At 33.9% G+C, this 20,658-nt stretch overlaps 1 protein-coding gene across 7 annotated transcripts in view; it reads left to right on the forward strand.

The window, feature by feature from the left end:
• sipa1l2 (signal-induced proliferation-associated 1 like 2) overlaps nt 1-20,658 on the forward strand; it is a 148,518-nt gene that overhangs the window by 82,660 nt on the left and 45,200 nt on the right. For all 7 annotated transcript variants that reach the window (XR_012386775.1, XR_012386776.1, XM_068224163.2 and 4 more), the window contains 5 exons: nt 2,034-2,619; nt 4,562-4,836; nt 12,170-12,394; nt 15,466-15,603; nt 20,207-20,289. Coding sequence is in view for 5 of the 7 variants with exons in the window: in XM_068224163.2 (XP_068080264.1) it covers nt 2,034-2,619; nt 4,562-4,836; nt 12,170-12,394; nt 15,466-15,603; nt 20,207-20,289 (1,307 nt within the window). In the remaining 2 variants the exon portion in view is untranslated. The remainder of the gene's footprint in view (nt 1-2,033; nt 2,620-4,561; nt 4,837-12,169; nt 12,395-15,465; nt 15,604-20,206; nt 20,290-20,658) is intronic.

Genomic DNA, 20,658 nt, shown 5'->3' on the forward strand with positions numbered 1-20,658 from the left:
GTAATATATCAATGATAATGCATTTTGTTAATTGATATTGAAGATTGAAATATTGAACACGCGTTCTCATTTATTGCAGAGAAGGGAAGCCTGTTTGTTTATTTGAGTGTGAATATATCTGAAAATATTTTTTTCTGGAATGATAATTGAATTTTTATCATACAGTATGTTTGGAGAGCTTTGATCTGTATTTATCATGTGCTGACTATTTAGGTATACATTTGGTAAATTATTGTAAGTGTTTCATTGAAATGCTACTGCTTTAATGATGAACATGATTTGTTGATGCATTGAATATAGCCAATCTTCCTGACATAAATACAAATAAAATGCAACATTTGACGTTAAATAATATTAAATTACATATATATATACACTATCAGTCAAAAGTTTTTAAATTTTTAAAGCTTATCCTGCTTACCTAGGCTGCATTTATTTAATCAAAATTACAGTGCAAATAGTAAAATTGTGAGATGTTATTGCACTATAAAAAAACTGTTCTAAATTGGTTTATCATTTAATTTTTATAATTTATTCCAGTGATTTTCAGATGAATTTTCAGTTTCATTACTCCAGTCTTCAGAGTTGCACGATCCTTTAAAAATCACTGTAATATTAATAATAAATATTGTTATTATTATTTTTAATATTGTTGTTATTATTATTAACGCAATAATGACTGGAGTAATAATTTCATTTGAAACTAAATAAAATATGCGATAAATAAATATTTAATAAATAAGAATTTAACAATTTAACAATTTTTTACATTCAATAAATGACACCTTGATGAACAGAAAAAAAAAAAAGACCCTAAACCTTTGACCGGCAGTCTATTTATTACATTACTCCAGTCTATAGTTTTACACAAACCCTCAGATTTGAAATAACGCTTTTTAACATTTATTATTAGTGTTAAAATGTTAAAAACTCAGTACCAAAACTGGAACTTTTTAACAAATGTAACATCTGAATCTAACACGCATATAAATACGTGTCTAACACAAATATAAAGGTATCTGACACAAATCGCTAACACTTTTTAATATACAGTTGAAGTCAGAATTATTAGCCCCCTTTAATTTTTTTCTTTTTTTTAAGTATTTCCCAAATGATGTTTAACAGAGCAAAGAAATTTTCACAGTATGTATGATAATATTTTTTCTTCTGGTGAAAGTTTTATTTGTTTTATTTCGGCTAGAATAAAAAGCAGTTTTTTATTTTTTAAAAAACATTTTAAGGTCAAAAGTATTAGCCCATCAAAGCTCTATTTGTTTTGATAGTCTACAGAACAAACCATCGTTACACAATAACTTGCCTAATTACCCTAACCTGCCCAGTTAACCTAATTAACCTAGTTAAGCCTTTAAATGTCACTTTAAGCTGTATAGAAGTGTCTTGAAAAATATCTAGTCAAATATTTTTTACTGTCATCATTTCAAAGATAAAATTAAACAGTTATTAGAAATGAGTTATTCAAACTAATATGTTTAGAAATGTATTGGAAAAATCTGCTCTCTGGTAAACAGAAATTGGGGAAAAATAAACAGGGGGGCTAATAATTCTGACTTCAACTGTATCTAAAAAAATAAATAAAGATCTCAGTCCTGAAATGAGTACACCTGAATGAATAAGGTGAGGGAAATATTAAAGTTTCACAGCAGAAAAAATCAGGGGGAGCATAAAAAAATTGGTTGAAATTTTGTAGCTTGCAATTTTCATTTGCAATAACTTGTTTGAATTTGGATGTATTATCTTTCAATTCCTAAACTGTAAAACTCTTGTTTTAATGGATCTAGCTGTTTTATAAAACTATTTAAGTTGTGATTTGTTTAAATGCATCAAAATATATCGCCTATATTCTCTCGGAAATGGATCAAAATAATAATTTTCTTAATGGGATGTACTATATGTCTTTTATTTATTTAATTAATTTATTTTGTCAAGGTGTTTTGGTTAACAGAAAGCTGAAAATAAAATATGTTTGCTTTAATGTGACTTAACATAATGTCATTTTTTTTATCCTGCAATAGCATTGCAGTCACCAGATCCAAAGACGTGCCTGCATTTGGTCCTCTCATCCCCAAAGGAGTGATGTTCCCAAAATCGGCAGTTTTCCGGGACTTCCTGCTGGCAAAGGTGATCAATGCAGAAAACTCGGCCCACAAATCGGAAAAGTTCCGCGCCATGGCCACTCGAACCCGTCAGGAATACCTAAAAGACCTAGTGGAAAACTTCACCAGCGCGACGCCCGTGGACGCCTCAGGTCCCAAATTCAGCTTCATCACCCTGGGTGCCAAAAGAAAGGAGCGCAGCCGGCCCAGAAACAACGCTCATCTGTACAGCACCGGAGCCGTCACATGGTCAGTGGTGGCCCGGGACAGTTGCCAGTCCAGTGATATTGGATGTTTACTGGCCATTTCCAGAGAGTTTGTGGTGCTCATTGAGGAAGCGTCCCGGGATGTGGTTTTCAACTGTTACTGCAAGGACGTGATTGGTTGGAGCTCGTCCTCAACGGTGGGCAGGGTGAAGCTGTTTTACGAGCGTGGCGACTGCGCTGTGTTTTCTGTGCAGGATGGATGTCCGGAGGAAGTTCGTGAGGTCGTCCAGCGATTAGAGGTATGAGTAACCAATCCGAGAGGAAAGATCAAGTTTTATCTAAGCTGAAGCTCCGACCAGACTTGCCTTTTACCATGAATAAGCAGGTGGTATTGGTATACAGGATCATGTTACTCTTGAAATCCAAGGCTAAGGGTCAGCAGATTAGCATTAGAAAGGTAGAAAGAGCTGATTTCTGTACCTTCGTTTACTTTTGGCTTAGCGGAACAATGAGTTTGATTCATTCCTGAATAAATGCATAAGTCATAGCACACCTTAATGAAACAATATTAGTTCCACTTCTGTGCTTAACTGCCGCCCGTTCATGCTCAGTTGGGCCAGACCTGCAGACTGGCACTTTTCTTTCTTTTTTACAGTGCAATGGGAGGTTAAATGGGTGTACATGCTGTTTATGGTAATGGACCCAGTCAGCTTGTGTGGTCCGCTTTCTTTCTTTTTTGACAGCTTGTGAAATGGTGTCCTTTAATATGCTCTTAAATGTGGTTATTGTGTTGGGTGGTTTGCTGTCATCATCATAGCTTTTGTGCAGCAGACCATCAGTGTGGTTGGCTTACATGAATAAGCAAAAAAAGAATAATTTAATTCGTTCTTCACTTTCTCACCTTCATGTAACTCCAAAGCTGCATCTCTAAAGCTGACTTATTATTATATGGAACACAAAAGATTTTTTTAAAAATAGGTTATACATGTACAGTGAAAATCATATTCTTAATCTAAAATTTAGTCTTTTATGTTTATTATTTATTTATTTTTAAATTTAATTAAATTTAGTAATTTATTTTATTTTTGTTACTGTAATTTAAAAATATTATTTTATTTTATTTTATTTTATTTTATTTTATTTTATTTTATTTTATTTTATTTTATTTTATTTTATTTTATTTTATTTAGTTGAAACATTTTTCTATCTATCTATCTGTCTGTCTGTCTGTCTGTCTGTCTGTCTGTCTGTCTGTCTGTCTGTCTGTCTGTCTGTCTATCTACAGTATCCATCCATCCATCCATTCGTCCATCCATTCATCCGTCTATCTATCTTTCACCCATCTACAGTACATATCTATCTATCCGTCCATCCGTCTATACAGTATCCATCCATCCATCCATCCATCCATCCATCTCTGTCTGTCTGTCCGTCTGTCTGTCCGTCCCTCTGTCCGTCTGTCAGTTTGTCCGTCCGCCCATCCATCCATCCATCCATCCATCCATCCATCCATCCATCCATCCTTTACTTTACTTTACTTTATTAAAATTTGAAACACTTTTCTAAATATCATCTTTTGGGTTATGCTGAAGAAAGTAATACAGTGAATGAATGCAGACATTTTCTGTTAAGCTGGTTCCAGAAGTGGTTTTCCCATAAATATTTCATGGAAGAATGACTGAACTTGACAGAAAAACAAAACATTTTGCTGCTTTGTTGAATAAAAATGCATATATTTACCATATTTAGCCAGTTAAAAGCCAAGTTGTGTTTGATTTAAGCAGCTGATTGATAAGAAAGCTTCTATTTAGTTTTAGCCACTTCAGTGTTTTTGTTGTCTTTATTCCTGCTTTTGGACTCTTGAGTAGCTGTGCAGAGACCCGATAAGATCAGCTTACCTGAGATTTGCCTGGAACTGTTTATTTTGGGATAAAGTAGTTGAATGTTCAAGCTTTAAGCTGCTTTATCCAACATTCGTTTGCTTCTGGTGTCAGGTTCTCCCTTCAGGTTTAGTTTTTCAGTCAGCCGGCCTGTTGTGTCTCAGTGTTGTTTTGACATTGGATAATTTCCCCCTTTAGAGAGCTGACTTCAGCCATCATCTGCATGCTTACCTGCGCAAAACCTTATGCTCGTCTTCACACAACAGATTTTATTATTAAAACTCACTGAGGTGACAAAAGGTCTTGTTTCAGATGGTTAAAGTCCTTGTGTCTTCTCCATGTGCTTTTTTTTTTTTTGCAGATAGTCACCAGGGGGATTGAGACTCTAGAAATGACCCTGCGCAGGAATGCCCTGGGCCAGCTGGGCTTTCATGTCAACTTTGAGGGAGTGGTGGCCGACGTGGAGCCGTTTGGGTTTGCCTGGCAAGCTGGACTTCGCCCTGGCTGTCGTTTGGTGGAGATCTGCAAGGTCGCAGTAGGAAATCTCACTCACGAGCAGATGATTGACTATCTGCGGACCTCCACACCTGTTACGGTGGTGGTCATACAGCCACATGAGGACGGCACCCCTAGAAGGTATGCGGTTTGTTTTTACATTCTCCAGAATTGCAGCTAAATAGTTTTTGTTTTGTTTTGGTTTGGTTTGGTTTTGATTTTATTGTTTTTTTTTTTATTATTGTTTATTTTATTTTGTGTTTTTGTTTTTTGTTTGATTGTTTTTGTTTTTGTTTTTCTTTCATTGTTTTTTTTTATTGTTTTGTTTTTCTTTTTGTTTTATTGTTCTGTTTTTCTTTTTGTTTTGTTTTTGTTTTATTGTTTGGTTTTGTTTTGTTTTTCTTTCTGTTTTATGATTTATTTTATCGTGTTATTGTTTTGCTTTTGTTTTGTTTTATTTTGTGTTTTTTTGTTTTGTTTTGTTTGTTTTATTGTTTGTTTGTTTGTTTGTTTTATGATCTATTTTATCTTGTGTTATTGTTTTGTCTTTCTTTTTGTTTTATTATTTATTTTGTTTTGTGGCTTTGTTTTATTTATTTTGTTTCGTTTTTGTTTTATATTTGTTTTTTGTGCTTTGTTTTGTTTTACTATTGTTTTGTTTTGTTTTATTTTTTATTTATTTATTTTTATTGTGTTTTATTTTAAATTTAATTAATTTTTTATTGTTATTTAAATTCAGTTATTACTCTGATTGTTTTATTTTTTATTGTATTTTATTATTGTTTAATATTTTAAGTTATTTTCATTTATTTAAATTTTTATTTGATTATTTAATTGAATTTTTTATACATATTTTTCTAATTAACTGTAGTTTATTGATTGATTGATTGATTGATTGATTGATTGATTGATTGCCATGTGTACAGTAAAAAAGTAAATAATTGATTATCTTAATTTTTGTTTTCTAATTTGGATTTACATGCCACACATGTTATTTTTTATTTTTGTGTAGTGTTGGTATATGTTATTTTTAATAAGAAGAGTTTAATTAAATGTGTAATTTAATTTGGTTGCATTTGTAAGCCAATAAAATGTAACTGAAAATCCAGACAAGTTATCTGGTTCACACCCTTAATTTAAATGATGATCAGACAAAAAACCTTAATCTTAAATCTTAATACCACTTTATTTTATCCTTTTCCCTGTTCATCCTTGCAAAGCAGCTTTAACACAGCCTCCATTGTATAAAGTGCTAAAGAAATAAAGTTCACCTGACCTGACGTTATTAACAAATAAAGAAATCTTAATACCTCATGTAAACGGTGCCTTAATCTATCATGTCACGGGCAAGTTTGGCCACATCTACAGAAACATTCTTCAAAACTGAAACCATGGTGTTTAATGTAACTCGTGGACAGATGTGCCGCATGAGTTTCTAATGGGTAAACAGAGGTCAACCCCTAAGAGAAGATTAATCCTCTTGAGATAATCTGCGAATGATATGATCATAGTCTGGCCCTGTTTTTCTTTTTTTCCCCTCCTCTGTTGAGCCTTTACATGAAAGAAACCACTTACAGCGAACTGTCCTGGAATAGAAAGTGACCCAGAACCTTGTTGAACTTTGTTGAACACGTGCCTCGTGTTCTGTTTGCTCATTTTAAAAGAGCAGAGGGCTTACCAAGAGCATCTGAAGGCAGAGATTAAAGTGACCCTCTAAACTGTCAATAACTGGATTGACTTTTTTCGGCCCCCTGCAACCCATGAAAGCCAGAGATATCAAGAGCTCTTGGCTTTTTTGTAAACACTTTTTTTTTGTTGCCGACACTTCTGGTTGACCTTAACTGCTCTGCATACTGTATCTGTATGTTGGGCAAGTCCTTTTCTAGAGAACTAGTTAACAGAACATGCCTGGACATGTCAGCACTTTAGCAGAGGGTTTAACAAACCATTCAAATTGAATATTATTGCTGTTAACTGTCAAAATTCTACTGAATGCAAAGTAATACATTTAAGTTAATCGAAAACAATATTAAATTAATTACACAATGAGGTTATATTAATTAATCATATATAAAATTGAACTATGAGGTTGAAATTACACTAGTATTTATTTATTTTTTGTCATTATTACAGTATGTTAAACAGGATAAGCTTCAAGTGGACATTTTTGGATTTTTGACTTATTACACATAACCTTGAACACAACAGCCATGTATTTTTTTTCTTAGATTTTTTTGTAGTCTAACGAATCTGTCGATTTATATATTTATTATTTTTAGAGTAATACGTCTTTGATGTTGAGTTGAGATTATAATTAAGCCTAAGTTTAACTCTAATAGTGAAATAATTTTAAATAGATGTGACTAAAGATATTGAGCAAATTTAATTTTAGAAATTTTAAATTTTGTAGCATTAACAAATATTATTTGTATTTAATTAGTTATACTAAGCAGACTAAAAGTCAACATTAAAAGTATTCTAAAAACTTTTTACAAGCCGTCTTAAGATAAGAACAGATGTTGTTGAACAGTTTTTTTTTTGTTGACAATTTTGATGCGATTTCTAATGTTCAAGTCTTATGTTCGATTTTAATATTGAATTTTTGCACAACAATTTTTGTTCTATTTTATTAATTTATGCGTGTAATTTGTTTATTATATTTTATACACATTCACTCCCCTACAATCAATGTAAAGAATCAATGTAAAATTATAATTTTTCCAGTTATAAGTCAATTATAAGTCAGTTATAAGTTACAATATATATATTGCAGAAAAACAAAATATCGCAATGTCAGTTTTTTCCAACATTGTCCAGCTCTAGCGTTTTTATATCAACTTTACTATATAATTTTATGTTTTTTTCTCTTTATTATTGTGCTGATAGGGGTATCACCAAATTTACACAAACCACCTATACTGTACATACAGCTAAACTTTTAACATAAACTGACTGCCAGCATTCAACATTTTAATCAAACCTTCTCTGTCTTTATCTATCTATCTATCTATCTATCTATCTATCTATCTATCTATCTATCTATCTATCTATCTATCTATCTATCTATCTATCTATCTATCTATCTATCTATCTATCTATCTATCTATCTATCTATCTATCTATCTATCTATCTATCTCTAAGTATCCATCCATCCATCCATCCTTTAATTGAATAAAATAAAGAATGGCACACATGTTTCTAGCCAACCATACTTTAAAGCTTAGCATTTTATTGCTTTTGAAGCTGTCAGACTGAAATCTGATTTCTTGTGTTACCTATTACAGTTTTTCTCAGTTGCTTTGGTGCATTTCTCACAACACTATTTACATTTGCACAACAGTTAATGCATTTCATTAACTGTTCAAAACAATTAGTTATTTGTGCACATCATAGTAGCAGTTCATTCCTACCAAATTATTGCAAATGCTTTTGGACATGCATTAATTGCTTTCATACAACTCTCTGCTGTTTTATAACATTATTATTTGCTTATGTCATGTCAGTCAAAATGAACTAAACTTGTAAATGCTGAATAGTCATTCCATATAAAACTAATAGTCCTCATTTTATTACTTGACTCAATACATACAGAAATGTTGAACTAGTTTTCAAAATCGGTAATCAAAACATAAAAAAATAATTTCCTTGAAAATGTCTTCTAAGTTAAATAATTTCATGAATGATTTACAGACCTGTGTAAGTTGTAGGTTCAGTTCCAATATGTACTGCAATATTGTGTACAGTTGTGCACAGCTCTACTCAAAGGAAGTTTATGTTTGTTGTGAATAAGGGTGTGTTTATTTCTTTGCACAATGCTGTGAATAAATTAGAATTGCAATAAGCAAATGCAGTAAACACGTGAAACACATCTTCAGTGTCTTGTACTCAAATACCTTACTAAATGCAATGATGTCTTACTTTACTGTTTTCAAATGGCTGTGCAAATAGTATATAGTGCTGTCTTGAGCATTTTCAGGAAGTTTCATCAAAATCTGAGTTTTTGCACTGGAAAAAATTTACAGAGTAAAGTGTCATAATGAAAACATGACAAAGCCATTTGACTATCTTGTTCATAAACAATGGTGTCAGGACTTTTCATCTTAATGACACTGACACTTTCATTGACATCAATACTTGCTTTTGAGGAATGAGCTATCCATTTTGAGCAAGTGACTCGTTTTTGCAGGTTATCAACTAGGTTTTGCAGTTTGTACTTATTGTTTTGAGAAATGCATTAACTGTTGTGCAAATGTACATAGTTTTGTGAGAAACGCACCAAAGTGACTGAGAAAAACGGTAATTGGACTGTAGTTTATAAATGCACTTAAACCTCCCCAGATGCCTTAACAACAGCAAAGAAGTGTGTTAAAACTAGCAACCTGGCAGAGGCATAACAGAATGAAAAAATCTAGGTTGCTCGCTGTCTTAAGATCATGCCAACTGAGATGTGTTGAATATCAAAGTAAATGTATCAGTGTGTTCATTCGCAAGCCTTTTGTTTGCGAGGCGTTTCTCAATTTCAGGAATTTGTGCGTGAGAGTCTTGAGAGTGCTGTGGTCTTCATAGAAGTAGTTTTTTTTTTTTTGAAGAAGAAGAAGAAGACGAAGAACTGTGTCTCATTGTAGAGGCTGTGCAAATCTGTCTTGAGAGCTCTTGTCTTCTCCAGCTCTTCAAGAAAACACCAGAGATTTTTGCTGTGGAAGTAGTTCAGTGTGTGTGTGTGTGTGTGCATGTGTGTTTGTGTGTATGGCTGGATTAGATCGGAAACAAATAATTAACCATCAGTGAATCCTGCTGCCGTGGGTCAGGCTGGTGTTTATTTTTTATTTTTATTTGTTCTTTTAGTTTTTTTCCCCCCATCTAATGACACACGCCACAGATAATCACTGGAAAAAAATACAATACATCTTTTATCTGATACCATTTGTCATCTCATTTGCCGATGTGTCTTTTCTCTTGCCAAACAGCCCTGCAGTGATTATTATTTAATACGTTCTGCCAATTTCACTTACAAGTCTTCCCTTGATGGGGAATTTAGCATTACACTAGCTGATTAGAGGAAGAGTGAAGAGCCCTTATTAATAAATTGGAATATATTCTTAGAAATAGCCCGACTATTGGACTAATGGACATTTTTCCATTTTAATAACACATTTGGTTGCACATTATTGTGTTAGAATAGTACTTAAGGGAACATTGGAATTGGAAAATAAACCAGCTTTAACTACAAGTTGTGTTTGAACAACATGAAGGAATTGTGTTGAACCCAGCATTTTTTTTACAGTGTACTATGGATGTCATTGGCTGCCAATTACCAACATTCTTTAATAGTAGTGTATTAATCAATAAAGAGCTAATACTATTATATAAGTCCAAAAAGCGTGGATCCATGTCTAAAAACTCCATATTAATAAATTGGAATATGTTCTTATATAGTGTTAATGTCAGAACTATTCACCCCCCTGTTTTTTTTCCACAATTTCTGTTTAACGGAAAGAAGAATTTTTTCAACACATTTATAAACATAATAGTTTTAACTAATTTCTAATAACTTAATATTTTTTTATCTTTGCCATGATTACAATAAATAATATTTTACTAGATATTTTTCAAGACAGTTCTAGACAGCTTAAAATGTAATTTAAAGGCGTAACTAGGTTAAGTTAACTAGGCATGTATGGTTTGTTCTGTAGACTATCGAAAAAATATATAGCTTAAAGAGGCTAATAATTTTGACCTTAAAATGATTTAAAAAATAAAAATAAAAAAATAACACATTTATTTTAGCCTAAATAAAACATAAGAATTTATCCAGAAGAAAAAAATTGTATTAGACATACTGTGAAAGATTTTCTTGCTCTGTTTAACATCATTTGGGGAAATATTTAAAAAAGCAAAAAACATTCAAAGGGGGGCTAATAATTCTGACTTTAACTGTATATTATATATAATTATTTTACATAATTTTTATATAATTATATTATATAATATTTTTAATATATTCTTTTATTCTTATACAAGTTTTTACTAATTTTCCTCAGTTTCATAACACATTTTTATTGCAGTTTTTATTAAGTTTTGTATTAGAATACTATTTGAAGGAAACATTAGAATTGTAAAATGAACCAGTTTTAATTACACATGGAAAGGCACAAGATTGTGTTGATGTCAGTTTCTCCGCCCACTGAATTGATTGACAGCCACATATTAACATGTCTCTGAAGTAACGCGTATAATCATATCAACAAGACAGGATGTGCGCAAAGCAACTGGGATTAAAAGATCTGTTCAGCTCTCTGTGATCATCAGTCATCATCAAATGTGATCAAGAATGACTTTTACAAGTTTAAAATGTGTTTAAAACAGTGCATGTTTGTAATAAATACAGCAAAATACAGTAAAAAAGTGTGACTCTTCGTTGTAGAGAGGCTTGAATTAACTCCACAACAAATACATTAAATAATCATTGGGAAAGTTCTTACTGTAGTATTTCTCACAAATTTTAGTGAGATCTGCTTCCTTCATGTCTGTCACTGTGCTGTCTATCTGACGCAGCAAAGACAGAGATTGAGGCACACTCTGACAGGCATGTGGGAATGGTGGGTAGGGAGAACTAGCATTAAAGGCACAGGCCACAAAAACACCTGCATTGTGTTCAGAGCGAAAAATCCCAACATTCTGAAAGGTATAATAAATAATCTGATGGGTGTTTTTGAGCTGAAATGTTACAAACACATTCTGGAGACACAAAAGACCTCCTAAATCTTGAAAAAAGGGATAAAATAGGTGCTCTTTAAATGATTTTAAATTCTCATACTGTTCAAATTTAACTTGTTTTTAAATCCCAGATATCTGTTTGTGCATAACTTGTTATAGTTAAGAGCAGCCGGAGAAGACGTGATTTTTGTAAAATACAAACATACTGTCTGTATGCACCCTGAAGCATAAATCTGTTCTTTCTATTTATCTGAAAGCTAAAAAAACCTCAGTTTTCAGAAAGATTTTAAAGGGATAGTATCCCTGAAATGAAACATTGTCACAGAATTACCATCCTCTTCTTTCAAACCTATTTGTGTTTCTTTCTTCTGTAGAACACAAAAGAAGAAATTTTGAAGAATGTTGAAAATCAGTAGCCATTAACTTTCTTAATAGTTCCTTAATAAGATTGATTTTTTTGGTGTTTCTTCAAACAACATATTTAAAATGAGCCGAATCAACACAATTCTTGAGGCTTTTGTGGGGACAACTTAACTATTTTATGTTCAATCCAATTACATTTTTATAAACTATTAAGTTAACTTAATAGATTTGTGTTTGGACAACATGAAGGAATTGTGTGGAACCCAGCATTTTTTACAGTGTACTATGGATGTCATTGGCTGCCAACATTCATCAGTAGTAGTGTATTAATAAATACCGAGCTATTACTATAATATAAGTCCAATAAACCATGTTCTATGCCTGTTTTTTCAGAGGTGCCTCAGAGCTGTATCGTGTCCCCATCATGGAGTACAAGACTCTTGGTACTGGGCCTGGTTGGCACAGGATGACTCACGTTCCCCAGGGCCTGCCTCTGTCTCGGGTTTCTCCCACTCAAGGGCCCGATCGACCCTCCCCGAGCCAACAGATGTTCCAGTACGCGCAAGCTGCTATCTCACGCAGCACTTCTTTTGATAAGAAATACCAGGATGGATCTAGGTAAGAGATACTGGATTGAATTATTTTAAATGCACATTCTGCACATTTAAACCAGTGATTTTAATAGTCTGTAGAATTGCAATTCAAGCCCCGTGGTGAACTAGAGATATTACTCCACCTTTTATATCCACCTTTTTTTCTTTTTTTTTTTGACCTCTGTGTTTCAAATTATGACACTATTATGCCGATTTGAAAACTTCCATTTGAAAGACTTAAAGAAGACTTTAACATTCATGAACATAGGACATAGGAATAAAGTTGCAGACTCTTATCATGGATTGGATTGGTTTTGGTTGGTGTAATTGATCGTTTCATCTCCATTACAGCATGTGGGTCAGCTGTTTATTTGTGTGCACGCATGTAAATTGTTGTCCCTGGGCCTATTTTTGCTTTAGACCTTTGTCTCCCGTCATGGTGGATATTCAGAATAGATTATATTGTTTTTCTGCAATGACGATTGATCTGGAAGTGAGTTTTACATGGACTGCTATTGCAAAAACGTGCCTGCAGTCAGACACAAGGGCAAACGTTGTTGATAGCTCACATTACACGATGGGAATTGATTAAAGGATGTTATATTATCTTCCTAAATAGTAGACCTTCGCTCGGAAATGTCTAGGTCTTATTACAACCCAACCCAAAAATGAAGTGGATTTAGACTTTTTTATGGTAGGACATAAGAGCATATTTATGGAATTGTTTTTTTTTTTCCTGGGGTGAAACCACAATAATTAAATAAATAAATCTAGATAAAAAAAAAAAAAATTAAAAAAAAAAAAAAAAAAATATATATATATATATATATATATATATATATATATATATATATATATATATATATATATATATATATATATATATATATATATACACAAACACAAACACACACCCAACATGAAAATTCTCATGCGCACACACAAATAAACAGCTGAAATAAACAGCTGACGCACATGCTGTAATGGAGATATATATATAGCTATATAGATAAAAGTAAATATAAAATAAATATATGAGAAATTCTACCAGAAACAAACATTATTTGTCCCTGAAATGAAAACATAAATACAGTGAATAAAAAGTATTTCATCCCTGAAATGTTTTAAATGGACTAGTGGTTAATTTCTGTGGGTTGTTCTGTAAAGGAATATGTCTTTCATTTGGTTCTCAGATTTTTGTTCTTTATTAAAAACACTTTACAAATTTACAAGCCCCATCATTGTCTTTGTCCTCAGCCCAATGGAACCTACAGCTCGAATTGTTATTTAGATTAAAAAAACTTCAGGAATAGCAAAGTTGTTATCATTCACATCAATTGATTAAAAACATGAAATTATAAACAAATTCTACAAATAAATACGACAAATATATAATACAAATAAATGTACAATTGTCCCTATGTTTCTGTCGGTTCTTTCACATATGCATTAAATTTAACATAAAATGCGTGCAATACTCCTTTAAGGCTATGGCTCTAAGAAAGTGATATCACTTGATAGAGAAGCTGACAGTGATCAAGGATGAGCTCTATCATTGAATTGTGTTCTTTTATGCTTGCTTTGTATGATTTTTTGAGAGACAAACTTAAAGGTCAGGCCCTGTCAAATTTTTTTATTAGTGAAAATGAATGTTTCTGGTAGAATGTCCCTTATATATTATTACATTTGTAATGTAAGGTTACTGTGTAACTATTCATTTAACTAATGAGTAATATTAATGAATTATATGTACTAACTATATTTTTAGGATTAGAAAGCAGGTTAGGTTTTGGGTAAGTTTTGTGTTAAGCATAATAAATTGTATTTGCAACAATTGTCTTTTCTGTTTATATATAGTATTTGAGTTTATAACTCAGATTAGTAGAACTATAGAAACTGTTTTATGTATAAAAAAATACTGCACAATATCGGATTGGATCTGTATGGGCTGATATTTTTTGTTATCGTGATTGGATCAGTTCCAAAAAAGGGATCATGCTTCCCTAATTACTCTAAGTACATAGAACATTTATAACTTTAAAGTGTTACCTAAATTTAAACAAAAAAATAGCAATTTTTGCCAAAATTTTGTTCAATTTTAACTCTAGAAAAGCTGAAAAGCCCATATTTTGGATGGATTTGCTCTTCAGTGTTTGGACTTTCAGCAGTGAAATTTAAACCACACTGAATCGAGCTGAACTAAATTACACTTCACTTCTGGCAACTGGACTGACACAGTTTGAGTTTACTAGAACTTCTGTGTTAAGCTGCTTTGACAATCTAAATTGTAGAAGCGCTATAGAAATAAACATAAATTAAATTGAAATTGAATTGATTTGAATATTTTGAGCATAATCTCATATTTGTACACCACTGCAAATGTGTCAGGACAGATAATATAAAACAGCACCTGCTTTTTGTCAGACTCACCAACAGCAAACTTTAAGAATCAATGATTCATAACAGTGATATCTGATCATCCAGACACATCTCTGCTGACAAATCCATTGGGAAAGCCCAAAAGGAAGCACATAGAAGCCATTAAGGATGATACATGCCACACTGTGGATTACACACAGGGCAAAAAAGTCTGGAATGATTATATCCAAGTCTGATGTGGCATTGATTCACTTTCGCATTTCTCAGGAGACAACTTTAAGGGTGAGCTAATTGGGAACTTGATGTTTCCAGTGCTGTAGATTTGGAATCCTTTGCTAATTTGTGTCTTGTTGTGCATTTGAAGCGAGTGTGTGTTTTATGCTAGTGTCTTCACCCTGTCTGAAATGCACACACCTTTGCGGCCTCTTCACCCCAGCCTGTCATCTCGTCCTCTACTGAGATCAGCATTGCACATGGCGTGTCATTCCTTCTTGGTGGATGTTACTCTTATTTCCCCTCTGGAATGCACAGACCTTCCCAGCCCTGGAGACACGGGCTTCTGCTAAAAATAGATTTTGCTCCAACACTTTTTTTTTTTTTGACAGTGTTTGCTCCCAACGGTCGGGAATATGAATGAGTTTTGTTGTAGCACTCTCATTGCTTTTGCCACCAGAGCTTTGATTAATGAGCTTCTAACCCTGTCTTCGCTTATTGCAGGGTATTGCAGGACTTCGAGATGGTTCAGAGTCCGTCTGGAAATTCCGGCCAGCATTACTGCAGTTCTCCCAGTAACCAATCAACCTCCAGTGATCCTGGTCCCTGTGGCACTTGGGCTCAGAAAGCCAGTTATGACGGGTAATGAGATTCTGGTTGTAACTCAAAGCCCATCCGGATTTAGAGGTTATCAAATGAGTAATCATACGAGATTTGGTGCAAATCTTTGGTGCAAACAGAATTAAGGTAGAATATGAAGAAAAGTGATATTGGACTGTCTTTTCGGTCGTGAGCTAATATTTCATGACCAGCTTGGTAAACATCAGCTGTTCAGTCACAGCCACAAATAACCCTAGACAGAGGCAAAAACATACAGTACATCCGGAAAGTATTCATAGCGCTTCACTTTTTCCTCTTTTTTTTTTTTTTATCTTACAGCCTTATTCCAAAATGGATTAAATTAATTTATTTCCTCAAAGTTCTACACATAACACCCCATAATGACAATCTGATTTTTTGGTTTTGAAATTATTGCAAATTTAGTACAAATAAAAACCTGAAAAATCCCATGTACATAAGTATTCACAGCCTTTGCTCAATACTTTGTTGATGCACCTTTGGCAGCAATTACAGCCTCAAGTCTTTTTGAATATGATGCCCAAGCTTGGCACACCTGTCTTTGGGAATTTTTGCCCATTTCTCTTTGCAGTACCTCTCAAGCTCTATCAAGTTGGATGGGAAGCGACAGGGTACAGCAATTTTCAGATCTCTCCAGAGATGTTCAATAGGATTTAGGTCTGGACTCTGGCGGGGGTGGAGTTCATGGAGTTGTTGTGAAGCCACTCCATTGATATTTTGGCAGTGTGCTTTGGGTCATTGTCCTGTTGGAGGATGAACCGTCGCCCAACTCTGAGATCAAGAGCACTCTGAAGCAGGTTTTAATTCAGGATGTCTCTGTACATTGCTGCATTCATCTTTCCCATTGTCTTGACTAGTCTTCCAGATCCTGCTGCTGAAAGACATCCACACAGCATGATGCTGCCACCACCATGCTTCACTGTAGGGATGGTATTAGCCTGGTGATGAGCGGTGCCTGGTTTTCTCCAAATGTAACGCCTGGCATTCACTCCAAAGAGTTCAATTTTAGTCTCATCAGACCAGAGAATTTTGTTTCTTATGGTCTGAGAGTCCTTCAGAGGCCTTTTGGCAAATTCCAGGCGGGAAGTGGCTTCCCTCTGGCCACTCTACCCTACAGGCCTGATTGGTGGATTGCTGCACAGATAGTTGTCCTTCTGTAAGCTTCAACTCTCTCTACAGAAGAACACTGGAGCTCAGACAGAGTGACTGTCGATTATTGATCACCTCCCTGACTATGGCCCTTCTCCCCTAATCACTCAGCTTAGATGGGGGACCAGCTCTAGGAAAAGCCCTCTTGGTTCCAAACATCTTCCACTAATGGTTGAAGGAGGCCACTGTGCTTATTAAAACTTTCAGAGCAGCAAAAAAAGTTCTGTGACCTTCCTCAGCCTTGTGCTCTGAGACAATCCTGTCTCGGAGGTGTACAGGCAATTCCTTTGTCTTCATGCTTGGTTTGTGCTTTGACATGCAGTCAACCCTGGGACCTTATATAGACAGGTGTATCCCTTTTCAAATCATGTGCAATCAACTGAATTTACCACAGGTGAACTCCAATGAAGCTGCTGTAACATCTCAAGAATGATCAGTGGAAACAAAATGTATCTGAGCTCAATTCAGAGCTTCACAGCAAAGGCTGTGAATACTTCTGTACATGTGATTTTTCAAGTGTTTTATGTTTAATAAATTTACAACAATTTAAAAAGAAAAAAATTTCACATTGTCATTATGGGGTATTGTGTGTAGAGTTTTGAGGACATAAATGAATTGAATCAATTTCGGAATAAGACTGTAACATAAAAAATGTGGTAAAAGTGAAGCGCTATGAATACTTTCCGGATGCACTGTAAATGCATAACTATTTTAAGATCCTATTTAAAAAACCAATGAGAGTTGGAATAAACGTCATCTTGTACTTAGCCTTTTTTGCTAAAGGGACTATAAAGGTAAACAATGACCACTCCATCACCTTACTAAACCACTCAAAAACTCGCTTCAAAAAAACAGTTTAAATCATATATTTTTCATTTGATTTTCCCTTAAGGTCTGTCTAAAATGTCAGTCGAGGTTTTTTCCCATGAATGTTAGTCATAACTTTGCTACACATGATGATTAGTGCTGCAAAAACGTGAACTATGCTAAATCAAATCACTTTCTGAGTGCTAAAGAAGAATACTTGTTTTGTTCTCATTGAGACTTCTCGGGTATTTAGGTGTTTCTCTTCCCGATTCATTTCAACACTAAGTTGCAGAACACTAAAGCTGCATTTACACTGCAGATATTGATGGTCAATTCTGATTTTGTGACTGTATCCGATTTTTGTTGACCATCTTACATCATCTTTTAAAGTGACTCGTATCCGATTGTCTGAATTTACACAGCACATGGCAAAGTCGCAATGACCAGGAAAAAAAAAGTGCTTGCGCTGACTGACAGCTAATAATAAAAGAGCGTTCTTTTCTCCGTTCCTGTATTTAATGTGTTCACAGGGTTTCATTTTTTATAAAATTCTTTTTGACAAGCTGTTTCACTATAGAGTATGACACAAAAGTTCTCATTTGGCCATCTTCTGTTAACTTAGGCCTTTTTAAAACAATAGGCATTTTAATGTAATGTCCATGGCGTGATTTAAGCATTTGATGTATGCAATAGTTTTATATTAACTTATATTGGTTACGTGGCAGATATTGTGCTCTCTCACTCCACACATGCTTAAACACTTGTGCTACATGACAGTATAAAAGCTTTTCTATAGTCCTAGAATATGAAATCTAAAGTTTGGAACTCTGCTGAAGTCTGTTTTGAAATGAAAGCGTCAGATTTGACGTTATTCATTTTAATAATACTCGACTCGCATTGACACAAGAGCACCGATCTGATTCATATCGGATAAATCTCCACATATGAACAAGGCCTGAATCTGATTTGAGTAAATGGGGATCCATTTTTTTATTTTATTTTTTTTGCTTACACGTACATGGGCTATTTCTGATCTGTGCCACATGTCAGAAAAATAATCCAAATCGAGTCACTTGATTCATGCAGTGTAAATGCAGCCCAAGTTGGCACTGTTGATATGTTATTTTGCTGAGGTAGCTTTTTTGCTAATATCTTAGTGGAAGAAGTTTTTTGTTGTGAAATTCAGTGTTTTCATTTCACTTAACAAAAATATAAATGAACATTTAGTTTTTATATCATCATCACTTTCATTTGAGTTAACTTTCTCATTTGTGTATCTGCGATGAGTCTTTTACTAGACAAAAGCAGTATGCAACCTAAGAATGAAGGATCTAGCATTGCATATTTTCATATTATAGTATTGCTGATTGCCAGAAAATGTATCCGCTGGATAGGGCTGCACAGTATATCATTTCGACATTGATATCGCAATGTGTGCATCCGCAACAGTCACATCGCATATTGCAATGAGTTGGGATTATATTTGAGCAAAAGTCACAATTCAGAACATAATATTTGTAAAGTCACTGCAGAATTTAACCACAACATGTTTTTGGATTTGGCCTGTGAGAGATCAAAGTATTCAGGCACAAGGCCCTTTGCCAATTGAAAGTTTAATGAATACAGGAATAGCCTTTGCAGTGTAACTTTTTTACATTTATATATACAAAACCACAAAGGATTCACTGCTTAATTCACTTTCATCTTTGCTTAATTGTACTTATCTATGCTTGTAATTTGTTTATTACATTTTATGCATCACTCACTTCCTTACAGAATCCTCCTAATCAATCAAAATTAATAAATTTGGTGACACTTTAGGGACCAACTCTTATTATTAAATAACTGCTTATTAGCATGCATGTTATTGATAGATTGGCTGCTTAATAGTATTTATAAACTAAATATCTGCATGATTATATTCTGCAACCCTAACCCAATATCTAAAATACCTTGATATCTATTAACAAGGAGCAAATTAGGACTTAGTTACTTGAAGCAAAAGTCATAGTTAATGATTTGCTAATAGCGAGAAGTAAACGTTAAAATAAAGCATGACCATAAATTCTTTCTAAATAGTGCTATTCAATCATTTGGTGATCAATTCATGCAGCATATTGCAATATATATATCGCAGATAAATAAAATATCACAATATCAGATTTTTCCAATATTGTGCAGCCCTACTGCTGAATGTATTTTTCTGATTATAAAGGTAAAAAATAAATGGTCTCTAAAAATAACACTGAAATAACTCTCTCACTGCCCTGAAGCATGCAGATGAAGTATGATTAACTGTAGAGTGCTAAGCTTTTTACTGTAATCTACAGTCTTGCATTGGTATGCACCACATGTCCGACGTCACATTGTGCAGTTAAAACAACAGAGGTGTCACAAACACTGCATTTAAGTGAAACCCACCCCTGCTAAATTAAAGTGTGAAACGTTCCTTTTCCCAGGGTTAAAAGCATGACTGTAACCTGAGGGTAAGTGTAGTGTGAAAAGCCTACTGTTAGACATTGTCCTTTCATATGAAATGCATTATTCAAGCTTATGCAACATGCTTTGGTAGCAACACTAAAATATCATTAATGTCTAAGAATATATGCAGCAAACATCTACACTCTAACACTGTCTGTTTGTCTCATAGATCACAATCACCTGCCCTTCATGACCAGCCAGAGGAAAAGGATGGAGAAAGAGAGCACAAACTGGAGAGGACGCGATCTGCTGGTACACAAGCATTGTTTTTCCTCAAGCTCCAGTGCAGATTAAGCTTCATTACTTTCAGATGAATTATAGAAATGATTTCCCACTTTAACTGGCTTATTTACTTGTTTTATAAATGCAACAAGCTGCATTAAATTACACACAAGACATTCAATTTCAGTAAATCAATGGGTTAAGACACAGGTGTCAATTCCAGTTCCTGGAGGGCCGCAGCTCTGCACAGTTTAGTTTCAACCATGCTCCAGTACACTTACCTGGAGGTTTCAAAAAGCCTGAAGGACTCAATTAGTTTGATTAGGTGTGTTTTAATTAGGGTTAAAAGTAAATTGTGCAATGCTCCGGCCCTCCAGGAACTAGAATTGACACCTGTAG

Source organism: Danio rerio, chromosome 11 (assembly GCF_049306965.1).
Source record: "Danio rerio strain Tuebingen ecotype United States chromosome 11, GRCz12tu, whole genome shotgun sequence".
Taxonomy (NCBI): Eukaryota; Metazoa; Chordata; class Actinopteri; order Cypriniformes; family Danionidae; genus Danio; species Danio rerio.